At 32.6% G+C, this 25673-nt stretch overlaps 1 protein-coding gene across 1 annotated transcript in view; it reads right to left on the bottom strand.

Moving 5' to 3' along the window:
- LOC139497868 (uncharacterized) overlaps window positions 1–25673 on the bottom strand; it is a 215927-nt gene that overhangs the window by 19027 nt on the left and 171227 nt on the right. The window contains exon 6 of the mRNA XM_071286107.1: window positions 760–947. Coding sequence (XP_071142208.1) covers window positions 760–947 — 188 coding nt within the window. The remainder of the gene's footprint in view (window positions 1–759; window positions 948–25673) is intronic.

Here is a 25673-nt window from a genome sequence, read left to right as displayed (position 1 = left end):
TGGTAGCAACACATATACTTTTGTTCAGTTGGTTAATAAATCGGTCAGTAATAATGGCCTCGGATGTCTGTAATGGCCATCGGCGTTGCCTCGGGCCATTACAGACTTCCTCGACCTTTATTACAGACCTTGGACATATAACAGGGCCATTATAAAAACACCCATTCATTAATACTATAATAATCAGGACTTGTGTTCGATGGGTGCAGTTTTTAATTATTTTGTTTATATGTCTATCGTTAGTAACAAGAGTGCAGATCCTGAGATGTCATGCTTATCTTACTGACGATTAAAGATAGGTTGAAAGCATTTAAGATCAAGGGTTTCATTACAAATATCATGCAACCCTTACAAAAGTAGATCCAGTAAAATATAGACAGCCGATTCCATTATGTATGTTTTATTGGATATTAATTGAATTACAATTTCAATGAATTTACCCCTCCTACTGATGGGGTCATATTGAGTTCAAAGTTCTGCCACCATGGCAATCTAAATCTTGTTTAATCCTGTATACTTAACTCTGTTTTTACAGTAATAACGATTTCTTTCTGCCTTCGCTTGATATGGGTAAAATTTTTTACATAAGGAAATGCCTGTACCAATTCAGAATTAAGACAGTTGTTTTCCATTCGTTTAATGTGTTTTAGCTTTTGATTTTGACATTTGATAAAGAACTTTCAAATTTGAATTTGAGCTCTGTATTTTTGTTATTTTACTTTTTATATTGTATATATTTTGAACAGTGTCTTTACACACCTTTTCTCCCTTTGAAAGCCTGACTTCGTCTTTATGTGAGCCAACAAGAATCACTGGTGGATCGAGAATATTTGTTTCCTGTGTCTCAGTACTTTCATCTATTTTAGCAGTAAAACTTTCAGGTTTATTTTGCTGATCATCAAGTCTACAGTAGCAATGTATTGAATTCATCCACAACTGAAACATTTCTACAAAATAATGATTGCAGCATGTATATCAATGTTCATGTTTCAATCTATCTAAAATGCATCCTGTATTGGCCCCTGCATCAATTTCAATTGTTCTAAAATAAGATTAACACTTTCAAATGTGTGCTACTGCTCACTAATGATATCCTGCTATAAATAAGATGATGTGGTATGAGTACCAATGAGACGTCACAACTCTCCATCAATTTGCCATTTCCCGTAATCAACCCTGTAATTAGAGATCCCTAAACAAGTTGTCTCCCTTATGAGGGACATTAATTTTGATTTACAATGGAGAGCTAACAGAAAGAGCAAATCTACCTGTGCGTAATGTGAGTAATCTATAAGGTTTTCAAATCTTTTAATGACATTAATTTGTTGTTTAACTAAACTTTTGACATCAGAAATTATTTTTCGTGAAAAATTAGTTAAACCGCCGATACATCACTTTAGGGAGCTACCATTTGATTTTTATGGGGGGGCTAGGATGAAAAATTTTGTCCTGCCTTTTTTTTTAGCTGTAATCTCTGTCCTGCCTTTTTATTTTTCACTCTGTTCGGTCCTGCCTTTTTTTTTTTAGTTTATCCTGATTTTTTTTACCTAAAATGTTGTCCTGCCTTTTTTTTTTTGCAAGTGTCTCATCCTGCTTTTTTTTACTCAAAACTCCTGTCCTGCCTATTTTTTTCAAATTTCTTCCTAGCCCCCCCATAAAAATCAAATGGTAGCTCCCTTAAATTCATCATGCTTTGCATTGGCTAAAGCCAATTTTGTCCAGTATGGAACCAGTCTACGATTGATAAAGGGAAGTAATTTGTTTAAAAAGTGTGTAATAACAGAATCAAATCGGTAATTGGCAAATGGACTATTCACAATGTGTACAAAGTAAACAATTATAGGTCAAAGAAGGGCCTTCAACACGGAACCTTGGCTCACACCAGCAGCAAGCTATAACGGCCCCCAAAATTACTATATATATGTATATATAGTGTAAACAATTCAAACAGGAAAACCAATGGTCTAATCTATTTAAAAAAGGAAAAACAAGTGAAATTGCGAGCTACTGCTCACTGATGATACCCCAGCCCAAATATTTCGGTAAACAAGAAGTTGTTGAGTGATGAATCTGAAAACGCATCACATGGTATATCTTACTTATATAAACCCTGAAACCAAATTTCAGAAATCCATGTATTGTAGTTCCTAAAAAAAATGTGACGAAAATTTTCAACTGGGCTATCATGTGTAAAATGATACAAGTGTTCGGTAAACAGGAAGTTGTTGAGTGATGACTCTGATCATGAATCTGAAAACGCATAACAGGGTATAGCTGACTTATATAAACCCTGAAACCAAATTTCAGAAATCCTTATAATGTAGTTCCTTAGAAAGATGCGACGAAAATATTGATGGGATGGACCTACGGAATGACAGAGGTAAAACAGTATACCCCCACTTTTTTAAAGCGGGGGTAAAACGAGAAACACTTATCAACCACACCAACAAACGACAACTGCTGAACAACTGAGGCTCCTGAATCAGGACAGGTGCATACAAATGTATAAGCCACTTTATAGTCTATCATGTGTAAAGTTAAAAAGCAATAAATATGAAAAGACCTCACATATTTTAGCATGCTCATGTAAATGTTGATTGAAATTTTCAGAGGGCTATTAATTGTAATTTCTGAGATAAATGAGACAATTTCTTTCATGGTCATCATATATAATTATGTGTAAGAAAACCTGTATTAAGGTATGTGTTATACAGGAAGTTTAAAATCAACAAATGGGAAATACCTCACACAAAATACCGTAAATTTTTGTGATTAGAGGCAACAAAGTATACGAAAAAAAATTGCGGCTTTTATTTTCATGATTTTGTTGGATTCTTAAATCCCCAATTAAATATTTTGGGGCATACTGAAATTGTTGCAGATAAAAAGCTGTAAAAATTGAGAAGCAAGTGTCTATATTTGATGGTTATTTTTCGTACCAGAATGAGGTCTTATTTATTGATTATATTCTGATACAGTTAATCAATAGAATACAGGTAACTTAAATATTTGTCACAGGTATACACACTTCTTTAAATTTTACGGTTGATTAGTTAGGAAATTGACCGGACCTATGATGTACTCACTAATTAGGTTATAAAATTATCAAGAGTGACTTACAACTCGTATGCAATTTGACACTAATTAATAAGGGTAATTACCTGATACTTTTAATCTATTTGACACTAATTGATAAGGGTATACATACCTGACAGCCATTTTATAAACTACATGTATGTTCAATGCCCTTTGGCATTTATGTTGTTAAAACTAACCTATACAGCATAAATTTCGCAGAATTTATTTTCGAGATTTTCATTTATACGCCAATATAAGCAAAAATAAAAACCTGCGAAAAATAACCCGCTATACGGTAATGTTTTCACATGAAGCCTGATAACAATACCAGGAAGCACTGACTTGCATTTCCCGCAAAAAAAAACCCAAAAAAAAACGAAAATTCCATTACACATGAACAGTATATGTAAGAATATATGACAATTTTGTTAACAGGAAGTTGACGAGCAAAGATTGTGAAAAACATCACACAGTATATCATGAATGTGAAATATATTTCGCAGTAAATCATTCACGAATACTGAAGTCTGATACCAAATTACTGGAACCTTATGAAAATGCAATGGAAATTTCAAGGGACGATTAACATTGCGACAGGGAATACACCGTATACATCCACTCTTTCTGAGTAGGGGTACAAAGATGGATCAAGGTTCTCTTGTAGAATGCAGAAGTTTCAAGTTACCGCCAAGTATCTTCAATACAAGAGTGCACACGCTGAAATGTCTCGCCTTCTTTACTAATCATTGATATTATGTTGATAGTCCTAAGTATAAAGCTTCATTAATAACTGTCACATAAACTTAACATTAACCAAGATAACTAAACAAAGACCAATGAACCATGGAAATGAGGTCAAGGTCAGACGAACCATGCCAGGCAGACATGTACAGCTAACAATGCTTCCATACAACAAATATAGTTGACCTATTAATTATAGTTTAAGAAAAATAGACCAAAACACAAAAACTTCACACTGAGCAATGAACCGTGAAAAGGTCGAGGTCAAATAAAACCTGCGCGACTGACATATAGATCATAAAATATTTCCATGCACCAAATATAGTTGACCTATGGCATATAGTATTAGATAAAAAGACCAAAACTCAAAAACTTAAACTTTGACCACTCAACCATGAAAATGAGGTCAAGGTCAGATGACATCTGCCCTTTAGACATGTACACCTTACAATCATTCCATACAACAAATATAGTAGATCTATTGCATAAAGTATGAGAAAAACAGACCAAAACACAAAGACTTAACTATAACCACTGAACCATGAAAATGAGGTCAAGGTCAGATGACACCTGCCAGATGGACATGTACACCTTACAGTCCTTCCATACACTGAATATACTAGCCCTATTGCTTATAGAATCTAAGATATGGACTTGACCACCAAAACTTAACCTTGTTCACTGATCCATGAAATGAGGTCGAGGTCAAGTGAAAACTGTCTGAGGGGCATGAGGACCTTGCAAGGTCCGCGCATACCAAATATAATAATCCTATTACTTATAATAAGAGAGAATTCAACATTACAAAAAATCTGAACTTTTTTTTTCAAGTGCTCACTGAACCATGAAAATGAGGTCAAGGATATTTGACATGTGACTGACGGAAACTTCGTAACATGAGGCATCTATATACAAAGTATGAAGCATCCAGGTCATCCACCTTCTAAAATTTAAAGCTTTTAAAAAGTTAGCTAACACCGCCGCCGTAGCCGGATCACTATCCCTATGTCGAGCTTTCTGCAACAAAAGTTGCAGGCTCGACAATAAAAACTAGAGGCTCTGAAGAGCCTGTGTCGCTGACGCTCACCTTGGTCTATGTGCATATTAAACAATGGACACAGATAAATTCATGACAAAATTGTGTTTTTGTGATCATGATGTGTTTATACTACTTTACAGGACTTTTTTCTTGCTACAATTATCTCTATCTATAATGAACTTGGCCCAGTAATTACAGTGGAAAAGATATTCTAAAAATTTACAAAAATTTACGAAAGTTGTTAAAAATTGACTATAAAGGGCAATAACTCCTTAATGAATCAATTGACCATTTTGGTCATGTGACTTATTTGTAAATCTTACTTTGCTGAACATTATTGCTGTTTACAGTTTATCTCTATCTATATTAATATTCGAGATAATAACCAAAAACAGCAAAATTTCCTTAAAATTACCGATTCAGGGGCAGCAACCCAACAAAGGGTTGTCCGATTCATCTGAAAATTTCAGGGCAGATAGATCTTCACCTGATTAACAATTTATTTAAGTCAGATTTGCTCTAAATGCTTTGGTTTTTGAGTTATAAGCCAACAACTGCATTTCACACCTGTGTTCTATTTTTAGCCATGGCGGCCATCTTAATTTGATGGCCGGGTCACAGGACACATTTTTTAAACTAGATACCCCAAAGATGATTGTGGCCAAGTTTGGATTAATTTGGCCCAGTAGTTTCAGAGGAGATTATATTTGTAAAAATTAACGAAGACGGACGCAGGACGACGACGGACGACGGACGCATTGTGATGGGAAAAGCTCACTTGGCCCTATGGGCCAGGTGAGCCAAAAATCAGTTGAAAAGGGCTTAACTCATCAGAGACTCTGATACAAAGCAAAAACAAGTAACAAAAACACAGAGTGGACGTGGCAGGGTACTTGCACATCCAAACAACAAAAAGACACTATAAGTACAGATCTTAGAGTACTCACAGTTACTGAAAGCTAGTTCAAAGCCAATAACAACTAATAAAATCAAAGCATCGTGGATGTTGTGATTCAGCCAATTTTTATAGCTAGTCTGACAATTTTTCTGACCATACTTTCAATATTATTTTGTTCTTTTCATTTCCTTAATCTCACTTTAAAATTTCTATTCTATTTCCCAAAGATGAAGTTTGCAATATTGATGCAAGTTATTTTGGTATTTCACTTCACTGTCAAATTTTTTTCCATCTTCTTTTTTTTTTAATTTGAAATTCAATGATTTTGACAAAAATGTTAAGGCAAATCTTCAAACGTGTAGCATATTTTTTTATATGCCATTGATAATAATTGGCTTAATGATTTCCAAAAAGAGGCATTAAAAATGCCCATTCTCAACAACATCAAAAATAAATAATTAATTTTTATCTAAATTCTTCACTAAGGAAAAAATACTTTTCCTTTATTCAAATATACATGTACAAATACATAACACTGAAATAATCCCAATAACTGTTAAGGTTAAGGGGGTCGTCTTAATAAAAATCCATAGAATTTTTAAATAATTTGTCAAAATGTAGTTTGTATCATGCTTTTTTTCAAAATATAATAAAGAGTATTGGTCACCTGACTTTTTTTCACGCTACAGGTTGTGCAAAATTGTCAGATTTTGTATAGATTATGCATGGAAAATCCAGTTTTGTGTGATAAAAAGAAAACTCCACCATAGAATTTTAAGATAAAATGTGAGAAGATAGCTCTTTTAACATGCTTTCAGATCAGAAACAGAAAAAATGGGGTCACAGGACTTGTTTTCTTGCTACATAAACTAGAGGCTTTAAAGAGCCTGTGTCGCTCACCTTGGTAAATGTGAATATTAAACAAAAGAAGCAGATAGATGCATGACAAAATTGTGTTCTGGTGATGGTGATGTGTTTGTTCATCTTACTTTACTGAACATTCTTGCTACTTACAATTATCTCTATCTATAATGAACTTGGCCCAGTAGTTTCAGTGGAAAATGTTAGTAAAAATTTACAAATTTTATGAAAATTGTTAAAAATTGACTATAAAGGACAATAAATCCTTAGGGGGTCAATTGACCATTTCAGTCATGTTGACTTATTTGTAAATCTTACTTTTCTGAACATTATTGCTGTTTACAGTTTATCTCTAAACCAAAAACAGCAAAATTTCCCTAAAACTACCAATTCAGGGGCAGCAACCCAACAACAGGGTGTCCTATTCATCTGAAAATTTCAGGGCAGATAGATCTTGACCTGATAAATAATTTTACACATTGTCAGATTTGCTCTAAATGCTTTGGTTGTTGAGTTATATGCCAAAAACTGCATTTTACCCCTATGTTCTATTTTTAGCCATGGCGGCCATCTACATTTGATGACCGGGTCACAGGACACATTTGTTAAACTAAATACCTTAATGATGAGTGTGGCCAAGTTTGGTTTAATTTGGCTCAGTAGTTTCAGAGGAGGAGATTTTTGTAAAAGCTAACGACGATGGACGACGACGCCGGACGCCAAGTGATTGTAAAAGCTAACGACGACGGAGGACGACGACGGACGCCGGACGCCAAGTGAATAAAGAGTTGTTCGCCCAACCTTTTCTTAGTTTAAGGACAAATAACATGTTAAAAGTTGGCAGTTGATGATTAAATTGGTATTTAAAGTTTCGCTCAGTCAAAGAAACACATTATTATTTACATGATATGTCTGCAACTTAGGATTTTGCACAGGAAGACCTGGATGCGTCATACTTTGTATATAGATGCTGTATGTTATGAAGTTTCCGTCTGTCATATGTTCATTGTCCTTGACCTCATTTTCATGGTTCAGTGACTACTTAAAAACCAGATGTTCCGCAGGACGCAGCTTTATACGACCGCAGAGTTTGAACCCTGAACAGTTGGGGCAAGTATGGACTCAACATTCAAGCTGGATTCAGCTCTAAATTTAGATTGTGATTAAATAGTTGACACAGCATAGGTTTCTGACACAGAATGAATGTGGTCTTAATAACTTAAAATTTTTGTTTTGCCTTTGATCAATTCACTATGCTGTTGAATATTAATCCTCTCCAAAAAATGTTTGAAGAAATTTTCTTTTTATTTATGAAATCTGAAATGAGAAAAATTGAACCCCCTCACATTTTTTTCTTCACATCCCTCTTTCCTAATTCCAAAACTGATCTCAATTCAAATTTCTAATGGAGTTTGCAACAATAACTATTCATTTAAATACATCATAAAATATTAAAATGTAAAAAAAGTGCTTGTTATCACTGAATGGTAAAGATTGTTTTAATTTATCAGTTGGTAGTAAAAGTGATTATACATTGTACATTGTATAAAACAATGATTTAAGTTGATTCAACTACTATTCTGGACAAAAAAAGATAACTCCAATTGAAAAGTCTTGCTATTGCACAATATTGTGCAATTAGATATTTCTTGCTATTGTGCAATACTGTGCAATTGAAAATACTTGCTATTGCACAATACTGTGCAATTGAAGATTTCTTGCTATTGCGCAATACTGTGCAATTGAAAATTTCTTGTTATTGCAGAATACTGTGCAATTGAAGATTTCTTACTATTGCTGAATTCTGTGCAATTGAAAATTTCTTGCTATTGCACAATACTTAATATAATAATTTTGGATCCTGATTTGGACCAACTTGAAAACTGGACTCATAATCAAAAATCTAAGTACATGTTAAGATTCAGCATATCAAAGAAGCCAAAGAATTCAATTTTTGTTAAAATCAAACTTAGTTTAATTTTGGACACTTTGGACTTTAATGTAGATCGACCAATTTGAAAATGGGACCAAAAATTAAGAATCTACATAAACAGTTAGATTCGGCATATCAAAGAACCCCAATTACAAAATTGTCGATGAAATCAAACAAAGTTTAAAAAAAAACCTTGTGTTTAAATTTCATAGATTTCTATTTACTTAAACTAAAGTTATGGTGCGAAAACTAAGAAAAATGCTTATTTGGGCCCCTTTTTGGCCCCTAATTCCTAAAATGTTGGTACCAAAACCAATCCCAACCTTCCCTTTGTGGTCATAAACCTTGAGTTAAAATTTTTATAGATTTCTATTAACTTTTACTAAAGTTAGTGTGCGAAAACTAAAAGTATTCGGACGACGACGACGATGACGACGCAGACGACGACGCGAACGTGATACCAATATACGACCAAAAATTTAAACTTTTGCGGTCGTATAAAAAGGTTAAGATTTTTTGTAATGTTAATTTCTCTCTTATTATGAGTAAGGCCAACTAAAATTAATTAGTAGATTTTCATCCAAATTTTTAAAAAAAATGGGGCGGGTGGGAGGATTTTAATTTTTAAATTTTATTTCATATGAAACCCTTGTCACAAGTTCTTCATACCGCGGGGTATATGCTAGTGGAAAACAAGCTTGTATAATGTAAATACATGCTGTATAAGGAATCCGACACTATTTTTTAAACTCTTAAATTAAAATTTTCTGATTAGCAACCACTGTTATACAGGTAATTGCCGCTTTAGAAACCTATTTAGAGTATACATCAAAGAGAAGAGAAATGCTCTCCTTAGTTGGACTAGACCTACACCAAATTAATTTTGCTTTCTAAGCAATGGTTTGTAGTCCACATAAAATCAATAAAATGTATTGGTAAAATTGTATGCAACACAAGTATTATGAGTACAAAATAAAATGTTAACTCAGTGTGGAAAGTAATTATGATGTAAAACATGAATAAAACATCATAAGGAATTGAAAAATATGGCCGTGTTTACCTCACAATTTTTTCTCCGAGTACAGACAAACCTATGCACTTGCGAACTAGATATATAAATTCTAAATGCATTTTATGTTTAAGCAAATTATAAACTGTACTAGATTTTGCTATCCAGTTTTTTCGTTCCTGCAGAAGGTGCTAAAATAAACTAAGTTGGGAAAGTGGTTTGAGAATCTTCCTTGGTATAATACGTGTTGTGAGTAGTATTGATTTAAATGGACAATAGACATCTACAGAAAAAAAGTAATTTAAACTGTGTAACTGAGTGGACCGTATCACATGAAACTCGGGTGTTTGTTTATTTTGCTATCTTCGGCAGACTGGAAAAAACTGGACATCAAAATCACGGTAAGTTTTTAATTTTCTGAAACGTAGACTTTACTGTTTGCAATAGCATGAATTGTTCTATATAATAAGAATGTTCTTATCCCGGGCATAAAAACAATGCCGTATTTTGCGAAACCTTTTCAACTTTTGATCTTCAGTGCTGTACAACTTTGTACTTTTTTCACTTTCGATCTTTTATATCTGGGCGTCACTGGTGAGTCTTGTGTGGGCAAGGCGCGTTTTTGGCGTATTGAATTTTAAACCTGATGCTTTTTGTTATCTATTAATCATGTTTTTCTGTGTCTAATATGTTCTCCTATTTATTTGTATTGTAGTCCTGTAATATTATGTTGTCATTTCAATGTTATATTTAACTTTGCCATTAAAGTGCGAGGTTTGGCATGCCTTAAAACCAGGTTCAACCCACCACTTTTATTCCCCTTTAAAAGTGTCCTGTACCAAGTCAGGAAGATGGTCATTGTTATATATTGTTCGTTTCTCTTTGTGTTGCATTTTAACGGTGAGTCGTTTGTGTTTTCTCTTATTTTTGAGATATTGAGATAAGACGTGGCACGGTACTTGTCTATCCCAAATTCATGTATTTGGTTTTCATGTTACATTTGTTATTCTCGTGGTGTTTTGTCTGATGATTGGTCTGTTTCTGTGTGTGTTGCGTTTCGATGTTGTGTCGTTGTTCTCCTCTTATATTTAATGCGTTTCGCTCGGTTTTGGTTTGTTACCCCGATTTTGTTTTTTGTCCATGGATTTATGAGTTTTGAACAGCGGTATACTACTGTTGCCTTTATTTATATAACTTTTATATATCTAGTTCCTGCCATGCCTTAAAACTTTCCTAGATGTACCAGTTTGTCTGTACTCATAGTAAATTTTGAGGTGTAAACACGGCCATATTTTTCAATTCCGTATGATGAACCTTAACCAAAAAGTAGTTGTTGTTTAATAACTAAATTTAGGGTATTGGGACAGTTACAGAGGGTGTTTGCTGTTTGTCAACAAAAACAACAGCCATGGGTAAATATAAGGGAATTAAAATGCGTGTTTGTCGAATTTTTTCTCTCAATATACAGTCATAAATCAAACAAACTCGTGCTTGTGTCAATTTCTTTAATCCAGTCGTTTTTTGTACCAATTTGTTCTACGATTTTTGCGCTTTGGATATCTTTCACAGTCCAAATTTCCTGACACAAAGTAATCGTATAAATAAAGAAAAAAACATGGTTTTCGATTCACTTGTGACTACCGCAATTTGCGTTAAATGACAAGGCGTTTTACTCGTTACTCGAATATTTCATGCCCTTCTCATTATCAATCTCTATTCTCGGTAGATGATGTTGTCATCATAGAGCAGCAGAATATGTCGACTCAATCATTTCGTTAGATTACTCGAAGAAATACAATTTAAACGAAATTTGAAACAGGAAATGTTGAATGAAACGAAATTATCGATGGTTTCCGGTAACGGACATGAACAAAATTCGGAAATCGTATTTTTGTTAAATAAAAAAAAAATCAGGGCGGGACGATTTCAGAGGGGCGGGCGGGGATGAAAATCTAGCAATTTATTTTAATTGGCCTAAATGGATAACTATATTTAGTATGTGCATACCTTGCAAGGTCCTCGTGCCTGTCAAACTTTTCTTCCTAACGTTTCATAACAAACTTTAAACATCTATAGGTTAAAAATTGGCATGTAGAAAAATGATACATGTGCAATTCAGGATATTTCTGGTTTCTTTGAAGTTAAACTTACCATGCTTACGGAAAATATTTAGAAAGCTGTGAAATTAGCATAATTTGGTTGAATAGATAGATTTTGAATTAGTTTTCTGATACTGTGGATTCATTTATTTTCGTGGGTACCAATTTTCGTGGATTGAGGAAAACTTACATGTTCGTGGACATTTAATTTCGTAGTTTTGGAGACATCTGCATACAAGCCTATAGAAGATTTGGTATTCGTTGAACATTTAATTTCGTGGTTTGTCTGTTCCCACGAAATCAACGAATATTGGTATCCAACGAATAATAATGAATCCACAGTACTTTAAATTTCATGAAGGTTTGACAGTTATTGATGTTTTAGAACATTGCAAAACAGACTGTACCTAAATGTTGACAACGCTGACTCTGAGAGAATCTAGGATTGATAAGTCTTGTTTTCGCAACATAAATGTTGCAGGCTCAATTAAAATGCAAACCACATAATGTATCTCAACAGATAAGGAATTGTTTTGAACAATAGGAAACTAAGTAAAATTCGCAGTAGATTCAGACTGCCAGAAAATAAACAAATATATAATATGATGCAATTTGATTAAAAAGTAAATTTCGTCACTTTATCTTTACTACAATCCATTGAAGAAAGAATTACAAGACTCATGTGCTTTAACCATTTCTTTTAATTTATCTAGATTAAACTATTGATTATACACCAAAGATGATTGTGGCCAAGTTAGGATTAATTTGGCCCAGCAGTTTCAGAGGAGAAGATTTTTGTAAAAGATATATAAAATTTACGAAAAATAGTTAAAAATTGACTTTAAAGGGCAATAACTCCTAAAGGGGTCAACTGACCATTTTGGTCATGTTGACTTATTTGTAAATCTTACTTTAATGAACATTATTGCTGTTTACAGTTTATCTCTATGTATAATAATATTCAAGATAATAACCAAAAACAGCAAAATTTCCTTAAAATTACCAATTCAGGGGCAGCAACCCAACAATGGGTTGTCTGATTCATCTGAAAATTTTAGAGCAGATAGATCTTGACCTGATAAACAATTTTACCCCATGTCAGATTTGCTCTAAATGCTTTGGTTTTTGAGTTATAAGCCAAAAACTGCATTTTACCCCTATGTTCTATTTTTAGCCATGGCGGCCATCTTGGTTGGTTTGGCGGGTCACGCCACACATTTTTTAAACTAGATACCCAAATGATGATTGTGGCCAAGTTTGGTTTAATTTGGCCCAGTAGTTTCAGAGGAGAAGATTTTTGTAAAAGTTAACGACGACGGACGACGACGACGACGGACGACGCCGGACGACGGACGCCAAGTGATGAGAAAAGCTCACTTGGCCCTTCGGGCCAGGTGAGCTAAAAACCAATTGTTGATAATTCAATATATTTTTCAAGATAACAAACAGGTGTTTCCCCCTTCAATTCAAGTTACTTTTACCAGGCTACACCTCTGTGACTTCAATAAATAAATAAAGAAGCAATCAATTCATTCCTTGCTTTAAATCACTATTAGACTACAAAATTATTTTTTATTTTTTATTTAACTTTGAGTAAGATAATCTTCAAGTCTATGTTGATACATTTTTTTTTCTGTTGTGTTTTTTTTTTTTTTATTAACTTTTAAATATTATACGGTTCATAATTTACGCCAATACTGTGAAACCAATCTGATGTGTTTTGTACATTATCACCAGTGTCATTTTATTGTATGTGTGTTGTGTGTATGTGATTACAATATGTACTTTATTACTGTTTTACAATTAACTTATTTGCTCTCCGGTTTATGTTCTATCTGTTATATATACATAACCTATGGGAAAAGATAATAATATTACTATACTATGTAATATATATGTTCAAACTCTTTTAGGTCATTTTTTAGTAGCAATAAACAAAAAAACTATGTTAGTTGGACATGCTTTGATACTATATATGCCCTTGAATTTTTACTAGATAACATTTTTGTTCGCTTTGGGGATTCCGTATATCGTCAGATTATCGGAATTCCAATGGGGACTAACTGTGCACCACTTATTGCGGACCTGTTTTTGTATTGTTATGAGTTACAATTTATGACAAAAATAAGCAAAGACCCATCGAAACAACATCTGATAAACAAATTTAATAATACTTTTAGATATTTGGATGATATTTTGGCTCTCAATAATGACGACTTCAGTATGTATATTAATGAAATTTATCCTGTTGAACTTACTTTAAATAAAGCTAATACTAACAATGACCACTGCCCTTTTCTCGATCTTGATATCTATATCACTAATGGAAAGCTGAATACTAAAATTTATGATAAAAGGGATGATTTTTCATTTCCTATCGTTAATTATCCGTTTTTAGATGGTGACGTTCCCTTGTCACCATCTTACGGTGTTTATATATCTCAACTTGTACGATTCGCTCGTGTATGTAACAATGTTTTAGATTTGAACTAGAGAAATTTATGTATTACTCAAAAATTATTACACCAGGGTTTTCGATATCACAAACTAGTCAAAACATTTACTAAATTTTATCATCGGTATAAAGACATTATTCGTAAATATAGCTCAACATGCAGACTTTTAATATGTTCAGGTATTTCACATCCAATTTTTTATGGTAATATTCTTTAAAAAGCACAAAGGTGTCAGTATTCACCTCAGAAACTTACAAAACCTTTGAATAGACTTATTAAGAAGGGATATAATTACGATACTGTTGTCAAGTCATTAAAGATTGCATATTTTGGCGTTAATATTGAGTCGTTGATAAGGTCTTTGCATCGGAGCTAAACACATTTATTCTAAAAACAGTTGTTGGCATGACACGGGTTATGTTCTTCTCATATATGTTATGATGGTATGATACTAAACCCCTAACGGGAAGGATTGTGCCTGATGTTCATATGATGAAATCATAATCTTTCAGTCAGTTTAGTTGAAGTCTGGAGCTGGCATGTCAGTTAACTGCTAGTAGTCTGTTGTTATTTATGTATTATTGTTATTTTGTTTATTTTCTTTGGTTACATCTTCTGACATCAGACTCGGATTTCTCTTGAACTGAATTTTAATGTGCGTATTGTTATGCGTTTACTTTACTACATTGGTTAGAGGTATAGGGGGAGGGTTGAGATCTCACAAACATGTTTAACCCCGCCGCATTTTTGCGCCTGTCCCAAGTCAGGAGCCTCTGGCCTTTGTTAGTCTTGTATTATTTTAATTTTAGTTTCTTGTGTACAATTTGGAAATTAGTATGGCGTTCATCATCACTGGACTAGTATATATTTGTTTAGGGGCCAGCTGAAGGACGCCTCCGGGTGCGGGAATTTCTCGCTACATTGAAGACCTGTTGGTGACCCTCTGCTGTTGTTTTTTATTTGGGCGGGTTGTTGTCTCTTTGACACATTCCCCATTTCCATTCTCAATTTTATCTATGAATGAAAGGGGTTTATTTTCTAATAAAAAGAAAAGATTGGATGTCTTTGATTGGGCAAAGGGCAAAAATGCTTCAATTATATGTTTTCAAAAAACACATAGCAGTAAAGATGTTGAAAAAATATGGGAAGATGAATGGGGCAATACTTGCATTTTTTGTCATCATAACAATAGAAGCGCTGGAGTTAGTATCATGTTTAAAAAGGGTTTAGATTTTACTATTCATGACACTAAATTTGACCAGAATGGTCGTTATATTGTTATTGATATCACTTTATTTGAACAGAGATTGACTTTAGTATGTCTTTATGGATATAATACGGATGAACCATTATTGTTTGATGATATATTATATAAAATAGCATTGTATGCTTATACTAGTATTTTATTATGTGGTGATTGGAATGTTGTCCAGGACTGCAATTTAGATACATATAACATTTTACATAAAAGAAATCCCAAATCTCGTGAAAAGATTGAAGAAATTATTGAAAAATTAGAATTATTAGATCCTTGGCGAACATGTCACCCTACTGACAGAAAATTTACTTGGCGTCAACCATCTCCTATTAAACAAAGTCGACTAGACTATTTCTTAGTCACTGAGGACATATATTCTCTTATGAAGAACATGAAGATTATACCCGGTTATAAGACGGATCATTCTGCCATTGTCTTTACTTTTTCTGCCAGTCCTGCTAAGCGGGGAAAGGGGTATTGGAAATTTAATTCACAACTTGTAAGAGATGTTGAGTATGTTGAGAAAATTAAGACATGTATAAAAGACACTATTTCTGAGTATTATCTTTCAGGTGACATTCAAAATTGTCTCGATGTTAAACTTACATGTAATGATCAATTATTTTTTGAAATCCTGAAGATGAAGATCAGGACTTTGTCCATTTCTTATAGTATTGAAAAAAATAGAGAGGATAGAGAACATACATCTAAGCTTGAAAAAGAGGTTGAACAATTAGAAAATATTATGAATATGTCACCAAATGTTAATGTTCAAGCTACTTTATATGAGAAGAAACTAGAGCTAGAAAATAAAAGGGAACAAAAGATTGAAGGTTTACTCCTCAGATCAAGAGCAAACTGGCATGAAAATGGAGAAAAATGCTCTGAATACTTTTGCAAATTAGAGAAGAGTAATTTCATTAAAAAGACAATGGCTGAATTGATTGATGACCAAGGTAAACATATTTCTGAACAGTCAAGCATTCTTTTTGAACAACAGAAATTTTATAAAACTCTGTATTCAAGCAGAAGATCTGACAGGGAAGACAACTCTTTTTATAACCCATAATGTTAAACTCACACAGGAACAAAGTGATCTGTGTGAGGGTAACTTGACATTTGATGAATGTGTTCTGGCACTGAAACATATGACAAATGGTAAGAGTCCTGGTTCCGATGGATTTACAGTTGATTTTTATAAATTTTTTTGGAGAGATCTCGGTCCATTTGTATATCGATCTTTATATTTTGGGTATGAGCATAGAAATTTTTCTAGTTTTCAATATCAGAGTGTCATTACTTGCCTTCCAAAAGATGGAAAAGATAGGAGATATATGAGTAATTGGCGACCCATCAGTTTACTGAATACTGACATTAAAATAGCTTCAGCAGCTATAGCTAACAGACTCAAACCAGTATTGCCATTTATTATAAGTGACACTCAGAACGGGTTTATTAAAGATAGGTTCATTGGGGAAAACATTCGCTTATTATATGATCTTATGCACTATCTGGAAGAGCATAATATGACTGGTTTACTGTTACTTGTTGATTTTGAGAAAGCATTTGATTCTGTTGAGTGGGATTTTCTAGTAAAAGCTCTAAAAAGCTTTAATTTCGGACCATCTATATGCAAATGGTTTGAGACTCTCTATTCAGAAGCTAAAAGCTGTGTAATAAATAATAGTAATTTGTCAAGTTTCTTCAATCTTGAGCGAGGCTGTAGACAAGGTGACCCCCTATCCCCATATTTATTTATTATAGGTGTTGAATTATTAGCTCTAAAACTAAAATCTACATCTGACATCCATGGTATTCCTATTCACAACAAAGAATTATTGTTGAGCCAGTATGCCGATGACACATTTCTTGTTTTAGATGGAAAGGAAAAATCTTTAGAGGAGACTTTAAAATGTTTTGATTCTTTTAAAAGGGTCTCTGGGCTTAAAATGAATGCATCCAAGACCAAAGCTGTTTGGATTGGAACCAAAAAATATTCAGACCATATACTTTGTCCTAATTATAATCTTCAATGGACAAAGTCAAATTTCAAACTTTTAGGAATAGATTTTTCATTAGATTTACAAGCTATGTTAGATATAAATTTCACAAAGAAAATCAAGGAAATGTCATCAATACTTAAGGCTTGGGAACACAGAAAACTTACATTACTTGGTAAAATTACTGTTGTAAAGACTCTGGCATTACCAAAGATAATTCATTTGCTCACAGCTTTACCAAATCTATCCCAGATTAAAATTAAGAGTTAAATACTCTCTTTTATAACTTTATTTGGAATTGGAAATTAGAACGTATAAAACGCAATACACTAATTGGGGATTTTATGCAGGGAGGTTTGAACATGGTGCATTTGTCATCTTTTAGTACATATCTAAAAATAAGCTGGGTCAGAAGACTTCTTTTGAATTTAGAGGGATCATGGCAGACATTATTACTGTCTGAATTAACCAAATTTGGTGGTGACAGAGTCTTTTCTTTACAAAAAGAACCAGATGCTCCGCAGGGCGTAGCTTTATACGACCGCAGAGGTTGAACCTTGAACGGTTGGGGCAAGTATGGACACAACATTCAAGCTGGATTCAGCTCTAAATTTGGATTGTGATTAAATAGTTGACACAGCATAGGTTTCTGACACAGAATGAATGTGTTCTAATGAACTTAAAATTTTTGTTTTCTCTTAGAGCAATTCACTATGCTGTTGAATATTAATCCTCTCAAAACAAGAATGTGTCCTCAGTACACGAATGCCCCACTCGCACTATCATTTTCCATGTTCAGTGGACCGTGACATTAGGGTAAAAACTCTAATTTGGCATTAAAATTAGAAAGATCATATCATAGGGGACATGTGTACTAAGTTTGAAGTCGATTGGACTTAAACTTCATCAAAAACTACCTTGACCAAAAACTTTAACCTGAAGCGGGACAGACGGACGGACGAACGGACGGACGCACAGACCAGAAAACATAATGCCCCTCTACTATCGTAGGTGGGGCATAAAAATGTTTGAAGAAATTTTCTTTTTTATTTATGAAATTTCAAATGAGAAAAATTGAACCCAATTTTTTTAATCACATCCCCCTTTCCCTTATTCCAAAAGTAATCTCAATTAAAATTTCTAATGGAGTTTGCAACAATAACTACTCATTTAAATACATCATAAAATATTAAGATGTAAAAAAAACTGCTTGTTATCACTGAATGTTATTTATTATAATTTATCAGTTGGTAGTAAAAAGTGAATATACATTGTATATTGTATATAACAAAGATTTAAGTTGATTCTGGACAAAGAAAGATAACTCCAATTAAAAAAAAATCTTGCTATTGCACAATATTTTGCAATTATATATTTCTTGCTTACTATTCTGGACAAAGAAAGATAACTCTAATTAAAAAAAAATTTGCTATTTCACAATATTGTGCAATTAGATATTTCTTGCCATTGCGCAATACTGTGCAATTGAAAAGACTTGCTATTGCACAACACTTAATATAATAATTTTAGATCCTGATTTGGACCAACTTGAAAACTGGGCCCATAATAAAAAATCTAAGTACATTTTTGGATTCAGCATATCAAAGAACCCCATAGTGTAGACCAATTTGAAAACAGGACCAAAAATGAAGAATCTACATACACAGTTAGATTTGGTATATCAAAGAACCCCATTTATTCAATTTTTGATGAAATCAAACAAATATTAATTTTGGACCCCGATTTGGACCAACTTGAAAACTGGGCCAATAATCAAGAATCTAAGTACATTTTTAGATTCAGCATATCAAAGAACCTAACTGATTCATTTTTTGTCAAAATCAAACTAAGTTTAATTTTGGACCCTTTGGACCTTAATGTAGACCAATTTGAAAACGGGACCAAAAGTTAAGAATCTACATACACAGTCATGACAGTTAGATTCGGCATATCAAAGAACCCCAATTATTCAATTTTGATGAAATCAAACAAAGTTTAATTTTGGACCCTTTGGGCCCCTTATTCTGTTGGGACCAAAACTCCCAAAATCAATACCAACCTTCCTTTTATGGTCATAAACCTTGTGTTTAAATTTCATAGATTTCTATTTACTTATACTAACGTTATGGTGCGAAAACCAAGAAAAATGCTTATTTGGGTCCCTTTTTGGCCCCTAATTCCTAAACTGTTGGGACCTAAACTCCCAAAATCAATACCAACCTACCTTTTGTAGTCATTAACATTGTGTTTAAATTTCATTGATTTCTATTTACTTAAACTAAAGTTATTGTGCGAAATCCAAGAATAATGCTTATTTGGGCCCTTTTTTGGCCCCTAATTCCTAAACTATTGAAACCTAAACTCCCAAAATCAATCCCAACCGTTCTTTTGTGGTCATAAACCTTGTGTCAAAATTTCATAGATTTCTATTAACTTAAACTAAAGTTATAGTGCGAAAACCAAGAAAATGCTTATTTGGGCCCTTTTTGGCCCCTTATTCCTAAAATGTTGGGACCAAAACTCCCAAAATCAATACCAACCTTCCTTTTGTGGTCATAAACCTTGTGTTAAAATTTCATAGATTTCCATTCACTTTTACTAAAGTTAGAGTGCGAAAACTAAAAGTATTCGGACGCCGGACGACGACGACGACGACGACGCCGACGCCAACGTGATAGCAATATACGACGAAAAATTTTTCAAATTTTGCGGTCGTATAAAAACTGCTAGAAATTCATGGCTATGTTAAGAATCCTTTTTGGAAAGATGTTTTATTTTGCTTACATACTGCAAAGCCTTATACTAAGGCTTGTACAAATGATATATTATCGCTAGATATTTTAAATTTTGTGCCACTTTCAGATTACACTATTTATATGCAATGGAAGGACTTTGGTGTACAGTATATAAAAGACATTGTAAATGGTCAAAACAAGGACTTCTTTACATTTGAAAAGATTAGACATAAGATTCTTACAAATAATTTTCTGAAATATTACAGTCTAATCTCCAATATTCCAAAATTTATTAAAGATCACATAAAAGAATATTGTGATTCTCAACAGATTGAAAATGTCAACATCTCTGATGCTTTTTGTACTCAGATTATTAATAATAAGAAACCAAAATTTGTGTATAAGAGTCTTATTGATCATATATTTCAACCTCCCCTTGAAAAATTTCAGAAATGGGAGCAGTTGATAGACTCAGAAATTGAAAATTGGCAAAAATATTTTATGCTACTAAGGAAGTCTTGCAAAGATACCTATTTAAAAAGCTTTCAATACAAAATACTTCACCAAATAATTCCTACAAACTCTTTTTTGTACAAGATAAAGAAGAAAGATTCTAGTTCATGTACTTTTTGTAAACTTGATGACGAAACTATTGTACATTTTTTCTATGATTGTCCAATAACATATCAATTTTGGTCATCATTATTACAGCAAATAAGATTGTATAGCAGGGATTTTGCCATCAGTAAAAAGCAGATATTCCTTGGTTTCTATTCAGAAAGCTTATTCATGAATCTTTTATTTTTAGTAGCAAAAAATTATATATATAAATGTAAGTTTAAGGAACTTACTCCTAATATTTTTGGTTTTAAAAATAGAATAAAACAATATCAGTCATATGAATATTATATTGCAAAGAAAAATAATAATGTCGATGTATATGAAATATTTTGAACCCCATTACAATATATATTTCCACCATAGAGTATGATATTAATCTGTGAGCAAATGTTTTGATTAGATTTTGTTTATTCTTTGATGCATATAATTGTAAACAATAATTATGTACATAATTAAGTAATGTATGTGTGTATGTAAGTAAGAATTGTGTGACTGAGAGAAAGTGAAAGTGAATGCAAGTGGTTCTCATTTCTTTTTTCTATTTACCTCTTTACATTGGTATTTCCTGATATTTATTTATATATTCATAAATTTCTACCCTTTCCGTTTTTTTGTTTTTGTCTTTTTTGGCTTTCTTATTTCTTAATTACTTTTAGTGTGTTTTAAAGCTTATCTTAGTTATTTATTTATTTTTATTTTATCTATTTATATTTTTTTTTCTTGTGAGGGAGGAGTTAAAATTTAATCAAATCATTTAAACATTTATTGCTTTAAAAAAGGGAGGAAAGAGAGAAAAAAGAGAAAAAAGAAATGAAACTACTCTTGATTTATAATCTTTGCTTGGTTCCTTAAAATCCAAAACTAAATAATATGTCACTTATGAAGAATTGTTTATTTTTTGTTTGTTAGACATTAGACATTTATGTCGAACCATCTTTATATTTGTTAGCATTTATAACTTACATGTATTTATACCGGTATATTATATATATATATTTGGTGAATATTACTAACAACCACTAACTCCTGTATATATAAATATCATTACTAATGTTAACGAGGCCGGGATAAGGTACCGGTAATCGATGTTTTAAACTAACAAATGTAAAGATTTCAATAAAATATGTAAACCTTAAAAAAAAAAAAAAAAAAAAAACAATTGTTCTCTGAACAATTGGTTTTTTTTTCTTTCCATCAAAACAATGTATTTTGATATGAAAAGTTGTGAAACTAAGTTTAAAATGTCATTTCAATCGTCAAATGATAGTTCCTAGTAAGCTGATTCCAAAAATATATTGTTTCCATACTTTTTTTTTTAAATAAGGGAGATAATTTGTTACTTCCGGTTTGAAAAATGTTACTTCCGATTATATTTGAATATTTACTTGACACTGATTCCAAAAATATCTGGTTCTATATACTTTTATATTAATAAAGAACAAAAAAATAGCTACTTCCGGTTTACAAAAAGTCACTTTCGGTTGGTTTTTTTCAAGGTTAAGGTGGTATGGGTGTCTTTCGCCATCTTGGATTGTAAAAAACAGAGAATCTAAGTTCCATATTTTCTATCAAGTTAGCAAAATTTGATGCAGGAATGCAGAAATTTCATGTGAATTTTCATTTAAAAGAACCAATTTATAAGAATATAACTTAGAAATAATAATATTTTTACAAGTGTAGATTAATTTTGGTTGTTTTTGAATATTTTCAAATTGGCATTTTTAGGGGAGATAACTCTATAACAGTGCATTTTCTGAAGGACTCTACGTGAAATTTTCCTATTTTTTCATTTAGCCGGAAAAAACATACGGTGACCCTATCTTTTCTTTTGATATTCTCAAAGCATTGTCTGAAAGCAATCTTTTCCTAATTTATTTTACAATTCCATCATTTTGTTTATTTGCAATTCACAAGATGGGGTTATTTTCTGTATAATCCATACAAAATTTGTCATTTTGTCACAACCTGTAGTTTGAGAAAATGCACGGTGACCTTTCATTTTTATAATATTTTTGATCATGTATCAATAGATACTACATTTTGACAAAGTATGAACAAATTCTATCATTTTTATTTTAGACTCCTATACCACCTTAAATGGTTTGATACCTTTTTCTAAAAGTTGTATATCTTTATCATGTATACATATAGAATAAAAGCAAAGGTCAAAATCTAGAACGTCAAATTAAGCTATGACCTTGAGATCAATTTCAAGGTCATAAACCAAGGACCTCAAATCATAAGACCATAGGTCTTAATTATATTTAGTTAATGAGTTATATCACCAAACGCGTATTTTTAAATACAAGAGGGGAGAAAACTCCCTTTTACATTCAACGTACGCTTGCAATCAAAATTTACATCTTACGACATGTCGCAACTAACAATTTAGTAAAAATAATTTGTTGATATCTCATACAGTCTTTGGATATAAGTGAAAATAAGCCAAATTCAAATATTAGAATATGACCTTGACCTTTGACCTTGACCTAATTTTCATTTTTTGGGACCAAGGACCTCAAATCAAAAGATCCTAGGTCTCTATCACTTATGATTTATAAGATAGAAATTCATATCACTTATATCAGATGCATAAGGGGAAATAACTCTCATATGGAGCGGTCATATAGCTTCGGTCAAAATAGGACAAATCATGCGAAGGATATAACAAGCAATTTTGTAAAATAAATTTGTCATAATCTTTTACGGTTGCGAAGGAGATGCGATAACAAGGAAAACAGTGTTTGGGGAGATAACTCCTACAAAGAAAAGTATTCGTTTACGCAGGGTAAATTTCAAAAGCGCATAAACTGTTCGATATCATATACAAAATATCTAAGCGACATATTGCGAAACAAATGTTTATCGCAAGAACAAAATTAGGCGGAAGAAAAAAAAAAAATAATCAGAAGAAAAACAATAGGTCTTTCCACAGAAAAGTGGAAAGACCTAATAATCAGAACAAAAACAATAAGTCTTTCCACAGAAAAGTGGAAAGACTTAGTTATATATTATAAATTAATTTCATTAAATGGATTGTTTGGACAATTTTTACCAATCAGCTATTCACAGTCTACTGGTTTATCTCCCCCTTTTTTCAACTCTTGAATATGATAAGATTGTTTTTTTAACAAAATATTAGATTAAAATAATATTCATATCTTTTTTTTTCAAATAACATCTTGAGCTGTAAGTATATATTTATGCTAACATTCTATTACAATCCTGTCAACATCAGATATTCTATTTAGAAAAACAACAATCCCCCTTTTTTGGGCTTTCTGTATGATTTCTGTTTCCCCCTTCAAAGTTATGCCAGAATTGAGAATATACACAAGCATTAACTATAACTGTCAACTTACTGTACTGCAGGTGTGTAAAAGTATTCAATTCATCCAAAATTAAGCTTATATTGACAAAAATACACTTTTTCACTATCAAGTATTTCTACACAACATGGAGCCAAAATGCAAATTTTAAAATGATCAAATTATCTTCAAATAAATGTTTAACTTCAAGCTGAAAACATAGCCAGATCCAAGCATTTTTATAACAAAGATTAATAGGTCAACTGCTATCGAACTGCTGTCATAACTGTTGTCCAAACTGCTAAGAGGAATGCTAAGATGAATGCTAAGACGAATGCTAAGACGAATGCTAAGCCGAATGCTAAGAAATGGTGAAATGTGGCAGTTTTTCAAACTGCTATTAGATTGAATGCTTAGAACAGCTAAAGGACTGCTAAAAATATGAAAAAACTGGTAAATAACAGCTAAAAAACAGCTAATAATAGCAGTTCAGTTTGACTTGGGTAGATATAGGAAGATGTGGTATGAGTGCCAATGAGACAACTCTCCATCCAAGTCACAATCTATAAAAGTAAACCATTATAGGTCAAGGGGCAGTCTTCAAAACCGAGCCTTCGGCTCACACCGAACAACAAGCTATAAAGGGCCCCCAAAAAATACTAGTTGAAACCATTCAAACGGGAAAACCAACGGTCTAATCTATATCTAAACTAGAGGCTCTCAAGAGCCTGTGTCGCTCACCTGTTACTGTATTTACTGATGTCGGTCATCTTGGTTGGTAGTTGGGGTCTTTAGACACTTTTTTTAAAAAGATACCTTAGTAATGATTGTGGCCAAGTTTGTTTAAATTTGGCCCATAGTTTTAGAAAAGAAGATTTTTGTACAAGTTACAAAAATGATGAAAAGTTGTTCAATATTGACTATAAAGGGCAATAACTCCGAAAGGGGTCCTTTAACAATTTTGATCATGTGACTTATTTGTAGATCTTACTTTGCTGAACAGTATTGCTGTTTACAGTTTATCTCTATCTATAATAGTATTCAAGATAATAACCAAAAACTGCAAAATTTCCTTGAAATTAACAATTTTAGGGCAGCAACCCAACATCGAGTTGTCCGATTCATCTGAAAATTTGTGAGGGGATAGATCTTATTCTGATGGACATTTAAATCTTGAAAGATTTGCCCTAAATGTCTTAGTTTCAAAGATATAAATCAAAAACTGCATTTTACCACTATGTTCTAATTTTAGCCATGTCGGCCAATTTGTTTGGTAGGCGGGGTCATCGGACACATTTTTTAAACTATATACCACAATGATAATTGTGGCCAAGTATGGTTAAATTTGGCCATGTAGTTTCAGAGAAGAAGATTTTTGTACAAGTTACAACCAGTTGCTTCGCAGGGCGCAGCATTATACGACCGCAGAGGTTGAACCCTGAACGGTTGGGGCAAGTATGGACACAACATTCAAGCTGGATTCAGCTCTAAATTTGGATTGTGATTAAATAGTTGACACAGCATAGGTTTCTGACACAAAATGAATGTGGTCTAATGAACTTAAACAAAAAATTTTGCCTTTGAGCAATTCACTATGCTGTTGAATATTAATCCTCTCAAAAAAATGTTTGAAGAAA

This window comes from Mytilus edulis, chromosome 12 (assembly GCF_963676685.1).
Source record: "Mytilus edulis chromosome 12, xbMytEdul2.2, whole genome shotgun sequence".
In the NCBI taxonomy this organism is placed as follows: Eukaryota; Metazoa; Mollusca; class Bivalvia; order Mytilida; family Mytilidae; genus Mytilus; species Mytilus edulis.
Note: the sequence above shows the minus strand (reverse complement) of the source record. Positions and strands in the feature narration are given on the sequence as shown.